Here is a 7,538-nt window from a genome sequence, read left to right as displayed (position 1 = left end):
GGGGAGGCGGGGAAGGGGAGGATGAGGAGGGCGAAGGGGAAGGGGAGGAGGATGCAGAGGAGGGGGCAGGGGGAGGGGCAGGGCCCCCGTCTCCAGTGCCCAAGGTGAGGAGGTGGCGGGCACAGGTGGGTCGAGAAGAGTGAGACTGCGGAGAAACTGCAAAGGAAGAGCGGAGACAGCAGGGGTCAGGGGCCTGTCCCGGTGTGGCAAGGGGCCCGCAGGCGGGCAGCACCCCGTCCGCTGGGCCCCCTCACTCAGCCCTCACGGCTCCAGCAGGCACTGCGCCCAGTGCTTCATGCAGTCAACACGGAGGACGCTCCTAACAGCTCCATGCCGTAGGTACTGTGACCCAGAGCAGCAGGATCTCCCCTGAGGGCGCAGTCAGCGCGGTACAAGTGACCCCTGGAGGCTGCCCTCTGATATCCTGAGAGGCAAGCAGGCCGGCAACCCAAGACCGCCCTGACCAACAAGAGCACTGACATTCCCACAGGAGGCATGTGCCGGGACTGGAGAGCCAGGTTCCAACCTAGCGCCACCTGCAGGGTCAAGCCCCTCTTGTGGGAATCCATCCCTTTGTACAGAAGGCCTATCAGGAGCCTGAGAAGGTGCGAAGTGGCAGAGCCGGTAAGCCCCGACAGGCTGAGTCCCCGTGTGCCCCCGGCCGTCTGATGAGCCCCATCCCCGGGGCAGTATCTGCTCAGGACTCAGACATCAATGACCCGGCCAGGCAGCGGGCTTTCCTCCCTTATTTCCTCTGCCCTCCCAAGATCTTGCTTTTGAAGCACTTCATGGCCTCCACACCACAAGTCATACACATGTAGAGCCAAGTGACCAGGGCTGCCCCCAGGCCAGGTGACGGGGCCAGGGTTCAGACACACACATCAGAGTTCAGAGGCCACTCTCTCAACCACACGTAACAGCCAGGCTCCTGCACCAGCAGGGACCTCAGCAGGGTCACGTGGACCTCGGCAGGGTCATGCGGACAGCGCTGGAGAAGCCCAGGGCTGAGATCGTAGCACCAGGGGCCACTTTCCACCTGGACCCCAGGCCCCAGCCCTCAACCTCAACCTGCCCACAGGCAAGCGACTCAACCCCTGTCTGCCTCAGTTTCCTCATCTATGAAATGGGAGTCTACTCATTCATTCAGCACTTTTTTCTGATCACTGATTAGGAGCAGTTTGGGGTACTGAGAGTACAACGGCACACAGAGATAAAAATCTCTGCTTTCAAGGACTCTCTGGCCAGGAGCTCTGACAACCCTGGCTGTTATTACAACCACCTCAGGCAAAAACCAAGCCTGCAGATTGAAGCAAAGCAAAACATCTGCTTCTTTACAGTTTTGTTTTGTTTTTGTTTTTGTTTTTGCAAAATAGGACTACAGGTGAGTTTCTTTTCTTTTTCTTGCATTCTTAACACATTCCAAATAAAGACCAAAAAACACCTAAGAAAAACAAGCCCATGGGCTTCGATGGTGATCCGGTGGATAAGAATCTGCCTGCCAATGCAGGGGACAGGGGTTTGATGCATGCCATGGGGCAACTAAGCGCATGTGTCACAACTACTAAACCCGTGCTCCGCAACAAGAGAAGCCACCGCAACGAGAAGGCCACGCAGCACCACTAGAAAGTAGCCCCGCTCCCTGAGTGCAGTGATGAAGACCCAGCACAGCAAAAATAAATAAACCATTAAAAAAAAAAAAAGACAACAGATCATAACCTCACGATCCTACTGAAGACAGCTATTCCAGACCCACCTATGGATATCACTTTGGCCCAGGGGCCAAATCCCGCCCACCATCTGTTTTAGTAAATCAGGTCTGACTGTAAATAAGTAAGTAGGTAACAGTGTCCGCCCACTTGTTTACTTATCCCCTAAGGCTCCCGATTCTAAAGGAAGAGGGTGGCCACTGGTGACCCAGGCCTGAGGATTCGGGGCTTTCACTGTCCAGGCCTGGGACTCAACCCTCGGCTGGGGAACTGACAGCCCGCAGGCCGAGTGGTGAGGCCTGAATGAATAAACTTTTTAAAATAATAAAAGAAAAGAAAAGACCCCTGAGGGCCTCCAAGAGTCTGATGGGCCCCCAGCACCATGTTCGCTGAGTCTAGTGGATAAGGAAGTCATCCTGCATATGTGAGGGAAAAAAGAGATAAAACCTGACCTGCTTCACAGGATGTGCGAGCCTCTGGCAGAACAGCTGCTCACAGCTGACCCAGTGCCCTACCTTCCTCTCCTCCCCACCGCTCCCGATACGTATGGATACGCAGAAGGGAAGACTAAACCCAGGGTTCTCATCAGCGCCCCAGTGACCAGCAGCAGCAAAACCGGGGAATTAGTCAGAGTCCACCTGCAATGCGGGAGACTCTGGAGACGTGGGTTTGACCCCTGGGTGGGGAAGGTCCCCTGGAAGAGGGCATGACAACCCACTCTAGGATTCTTGCCTGGAGAATCCCATGGACAGAGGAGCCTGGCGGGCTGCAGTTTATAGGATTCCAGAGAGTCAGACACGACTGAAGTGACTGAGCACACACACACACACATACACACACATCCCTGGGCCAGGCCACTCATGGATTAACGAATCCTCTGTGGTGATTCAGACGCCCAGAGCTGGGACACCCTCTGCTCTACAGTGCTCAGGAGTTCAGCCCGCACTGTGTGCGGGGCTGGGAGCAGACACTCCCTCAGACAGGTGCCCACCTTGGAGGAGAAAAACTCCAGCTTTACACAGAGAAGGCCCCAGACCCAGGACCACCATGAAGCAACTGCTGGTGCCACCTCGAGGAAGAACCTTCCCTCTTTCAGACTTTTCTCCCCCTGGAGTCAGCGCTCCTGAGAAGCCCCCATCCCAGAAAGCTGAATTCCTAACACAGCTACACTGATACACAGAGCCCTGGACACGCGCTCACTGCTCCCAGGCACTAGCTCTCATGTCAGTTTCAGCTTTACTTACATCGACACGTGCGTGCTTACAGCCTTTCCTGAAGTCTAGCAGGAAAGACGTTAAGGTACAGGTTTTGTCTAAATGACACCAACAGCACTACCACTGCTACCAGCGACAGCTAAGGCCTCGATTGACCCCTGCCAGGGCGGCCCTGGCCCCACATACCCGTTTTGCCTGTCCTCCAGGCCCTGAGACGGGGCAGCAGGCTGGGTACCGGCAGAGGGACTGGATCCCTGTCCCCAATTCGGACCTCGGCCACCAGCTCCAGCATGTCCTCGCTTCTGCAAGACAGGGAGGAGGGAGCCTCAGAGGTGTGTCCAACCCCCACGCCAGGGCCTCTCCCAGTCCAGCAGCCCAGATACTCACTCGCCAGGCCGCAGGTCCATGTGGCTAGGAACCCAGGTGTCTGGGGGATCCAGGATGCTCACCAGCCCCGCAAGGAGGCCGTCGGCAGCCATGTCCAACACCTGGAATAGGCCAGGAGGGGCTCCACCCTGTCCCTGCTCATGTGAGGACCACACATCCCATTTCCCCAGGCCCCAACCTCTCAGTAACCCAGACTCCTGAGACGCTAAGAAAACACAAGGATCCAACCAATTCCCTCAACGTGACTGCCTCTAGGACCCAAGGGACCAGGCCCTCAGACTCTTCCACACTGCCCCTGATCACCACCCCAGATCCAGGAGACTGGGTCCCCCAGCCCCATCTCTGGGGTCCAGGCCCCAGTGACCTTCCTGCCCCAGCCCCAGGAATCCAGGTACCTAGCCCTGTCTTCTTACTTACTGTAGCCGTGTCAGTCCCCCCGGATTCCTGGGAACGGGGCTCCGATCGTGGGCTCCGGCAGCGCCTCCATCGAAGGCCATGACACCGAGAGCCATCTGGAGAGACATTGAATGGGGGACTAGAGACAGGGGACTAGAGGCAGAGACCTTACACAGCAGAGAAGAAACAGACCGCCTCGCTCTTGACAAGGGAACCGAGAACATGTGCCTACTTTCCTGGCCTCCATCCCACCATCTCCCAAGCCGGGTCCCATCAACACTTTTCAGAGGCCCCAACTCTCTCACCCGATTTGTGCCCCCAGCCATCTTTGGGATAAAGTCCAGATAGGTCAGCCTGGCCTCTGAGCTTTGCTGTAACCCAGTCTTCACTGGGCTCTCCTGCCAACACCCTCTGCCCGCCAGCCCCAAAGACCCATAACTCAGTCCAGCGGCCTCTGGGTCGTGTACCTGCTGCCTCTCAGGCTTTCCTCTTGACCAGACAGTGCTCCTACGGCCTTAGAGACCAAGGTCACCTGTCACTTCCTCGCAGAAGCCTTCCTGGACTCCATCTCTCCCCACACTACCCTAGCTGGGCTGCCTTGGGTTACCTCTGTGATGGGACTATGTCTCCCCTCCACCAGACTGTGAGCCCCTCCAAGGCAGCCACGGAGGCCAACCCATCTGGGGCTCCCTGTGCCAGCACCAGCGGGGGCACCTGGGAGACCCGGGGAAATCATGTATGAATGAGAGCAGGAGGAAGAACACAGAGATGGGGCAGGAGTCTCGGAGGAACCAGACACCATCATACCTTTATCATTTGGCAGATCCCCCTGCAGGGAACTCCCCACAGCCTGCTGAATGGCCCGCTGAAGGCAAGGTGAGAGGGAAGAGGGTGGAAACAAAGATGAGTCAGAGATGCATGCCAAAGGTCACAAGCTCTGCTGCTAGGAGACAGCCATTCCAGACACCTCTACAACCAGACTCAAACCCTACAGACAGGCCAAGAGTCCTGGCCCCCAACCGGCCTCCTCCGGGGGTCCAGGAGTCAGGGCCCAGGAATCTGGGCTCCCCGCCCCTCCCTCCCTCGGCCCCAGGCGTCTGACAGCCTCACCAGGATAAAAGCAGGAGGAGAAAGTGTAGGGTCTCTCTCTGGCGGACCGTCGCCCCGATCCTCGCCTGACTCTTCCGTCTTCCCTCGAGACTCATCTTCTTCCTCCATGGTCACCTGGTGGGGGAGCGGGGCAGAGTCTGGAGTGGAGGCCAGTGGGCAGCGCATGGTGGTGTCAGGTGGCAGAAGGAGACGACGGACGTGGAGGCCTCAGTGGCCTCCAGCACTGCATCTGCTTCAGCATCCATCCTCCCCCAACCCCCACCTCATCCCCGGCCAGCGCTAAGCTCCAGGCCCAGTGCAGACCCTGGAGGGGCTTGGGCAACTCTTTCTGACTTTCAGATACCCCCTCTGTCAAAGGGCAGCCTTCCCAGTATATGTCCACATCCCACTCCCCAGTTCCCACAGCTTCCCCCACAACCAAACTTTAAGACCCCACAGGAGCCGAGACTTTTTTCTGGCCAGTTGTGATGTCAAATACTGCGTCCGGAAGTCTCAGAAACCCACCTTTCCCAAACTGAGATATGTGCCAGTGTGCTCGCGTGCGCCTCAAATGCCACGCCACTTCCTCAAGCATCGATTTTCCTCAATGGTGAGGGACCCGACAAAATGTATTTAAACACAGAAGATGGAACTAGGATACAATGATCTACAAAACCAGTGTGCCATCTTGAAGATGAAAACACGCATTTCAGGAATGCTGTCCACCAGACACCACAGGAAGCAACCTCCGATCACCTAGCTGCCCCCTTGTATGGAAGTGTGGCTAAAGCCTTTGCGTTGTCACAGAAATTCTTAGGTAACACGCAGAGATTGAAAGATCACTCTTCAGACTGATTGAGGGAGGGGCGGGGCTTGATTAGGGCTTCAGAAAAAGTGATTATTTCACTGTACGTTTCCCTGCAACCATCAAATCTCCTACTCTGAAAACAGCATCCAGTCCCACAGCTCCTAGAAAGCTTCAAAACCCCTAACCCCCAACTCCATCCACTTAACTCCAAGTGGGTCCAATAGGAAACTCTTCTCAAGAGAAAGGAGACTGCCTCCTGACACAAGAGTTAACAGCCCAAGCCCTCTATACAGAGTAACAATAATTATCATTAGCCTTTAATACACAGGTTTCCCTTACTGTGGTCTCCCCCACACCGCTAGTTGCATACCTGCAAAACAAAGAAACCTCGGTCCTGGTTGGCCTCATCCCAGATTTTCAAAACGCTCTTGTGCCGCCTCCCAGCTCTCTAAGAGCTTGCACCTCCTTCCCTAACTCCAACAGACACCTCTCATCCTGATCAGGCCCCCACCCCCACCCCCCGGACAGTTCCCGACCCTGGAGCTGCTCTCGGGCACCTCTGGGGGGAAGCACATACTTTGTATGGTAGGGCAGTGTCTTAAGAGGTAAGAGATGCTCAATCAAGACGTGTTGACTACAGACCTACATAGCCTCAAACCCTCTGTGGTATACAGATCCTCCCTTGTGTATTTAGATATGCCTCAGGCTTTGCAGACACACCCTGGGCTCCTTACATCTTTTAAGACCAGAGAAGCCTCTGCAAACACTGCTTGGTCACTCTAGATCAGTTTCCCAAACTTGGTAGCAATTGAGTGCTTCACAAATAGCTTGTCATCAAAGCAAATTGAACACACAAGGTTCTTCACCATACAGCACAAGTAAATGGAAATACTATTAATGGGACTTGAGTACTACATTCATATGACGGTGTACCCTGGGTCTCAATGAAAAATGTATTTCTCACTGTAGATCAAGGTCAAAAGAGTTTGAGAAGCACTGCAATAGATGGGTCTAGATGATCCTATGGACTTTCCCAGACCAATGTGGACTAATTTTAACTCTCTCTGTAGCCCCAGGGCCATGCAGAATTTTTCAACATTTTGCATTTCAATTACTTTCGAAAGGGCAAGTACAACACAGCCCAGCAAACTTTCCAAATCTCTTCATTGTCTTATTTTCCATGCAATTATCGGGTCCCCAAAGACATTCAAATTTGCTCCAGACATAGAGACTGCACTCCTGCAGTCACACTCAAAGCCACCTAGATGCTTCCAGGTCTTTCTAACTGCCCCAAGCCTTCTGTCACCCAGACTAGACACTCCTCAGACAGCTGGAAACCCATCCACGCCTCTCTGAGAACATCTCAGGATTTGTCTCCTTCCCTTAGTGGGTACATCCGGCTCCTCTGGGTGACTATAAAAGACTTCCCAGTCCTGAAACAGTTCTTCAGAGCCCACCTAAATGGCTCCTACCCATGTAGGTGAGCCGCATCCTTAGGTCAGCCCGTGCACACACTTCCCAGCGCTAACAGACATAGCCCAGGCGCTATAGTTGGCTCTGCAGATACTCTCCAGCTCTTGCAGATCTCTTTAACCCCTGGGACATATCTCAAGATCTCAAGATGGCCCCAGAACCCTCTAAACAGACCCTAGCCTCCGGTCAGCTCATAAAGACGCTCAACAGTGCCCACAGAAATGACCCAAGGCAGCTATATGATGGAAGGCAGGCTTCAGTCTCAGTCCAGGCCCTGTGGACGCCCCCAGTCCTCTCGGGGACGCCCCGTGGATGCCCCCCGGCACCACAGACGCGTCCCGGGGCCTTCAGAAGGCCCCTCTCTGGGCGCCAGCTTCTGCCACCGCTACCGGGCCCGAGGCCACCCAGCCAAGCCCTCCAGGCCCTGCGGCGTGCCGGGAGGACCCCTGGACAACTAGCGACCCG

At 55.3% G+C, this 7,538-nt stretch overlaps 1 protein-coding gene across 1 annotated transcript in view; it reads right to left on the bottom strand.

Annotated features, from left to right (window-relative positions):
* The window catches only part of SCAF1 (SR-related CTD-associated factor 1), an 11,980-nt gene extending 6,016 nt beyond the window's left edge, over positions 1–5,964 (bottom strand). The window contains exons 1-7 of the mRNA XM_010849711.1: positions 5,318–5,964; positions 4,814–4,927; positions 4,511–4,568; positions 3,725–3,819; positions 3,308–3,408; positions 3,107–3,222; positions 3–156 (exon numbers count right to left, since the gene is read on the bottom strand). Of these exons, the coding sequence (XP_010848013.1) occupies positions 3–156; positions 3,107–3,222; positions 3,308–3,408; positions 3,725–3,819; positions 4,511–4,568; positions 4,814–4,921 (632 nt within the window). The 5' untranslated portion in view covers positions 4,922–4,927; positions 5,318–5,964. The remainder of the gene's footprint in view (positions 1–2; positions 157–3,106; positions 3,223–3,307; positions 3,409–3,724; positions 3,820–4,510; positions 4,569–4,813; positions 4,928–5,317) is intronic.
* Positions 5,965–7,538: the final 1,574 nt, after the last annotated feature.

The sequence above is a fragment of the Bison bison genome, unplaced genomic scaffold (genome assembly GCF_000754665.1).
Source record: "Bison bison bison isolate TAMUID 2011002044 unplaced genomic scaffold, Bison_UMD1.0 scf7180017864285, whole genome shotgun sequence".
Lineage (NCBI taxonomy): Eukaryota > Metazoa > Chordata > Mammalia > Artiodactyla > Bovidae > Bison > Bison bison.
The sequence above is the reverse complement of the archived record's forward strand: the minus strand, read 5'-3'. Positions and strand labels throughout refer to the sequence as shown.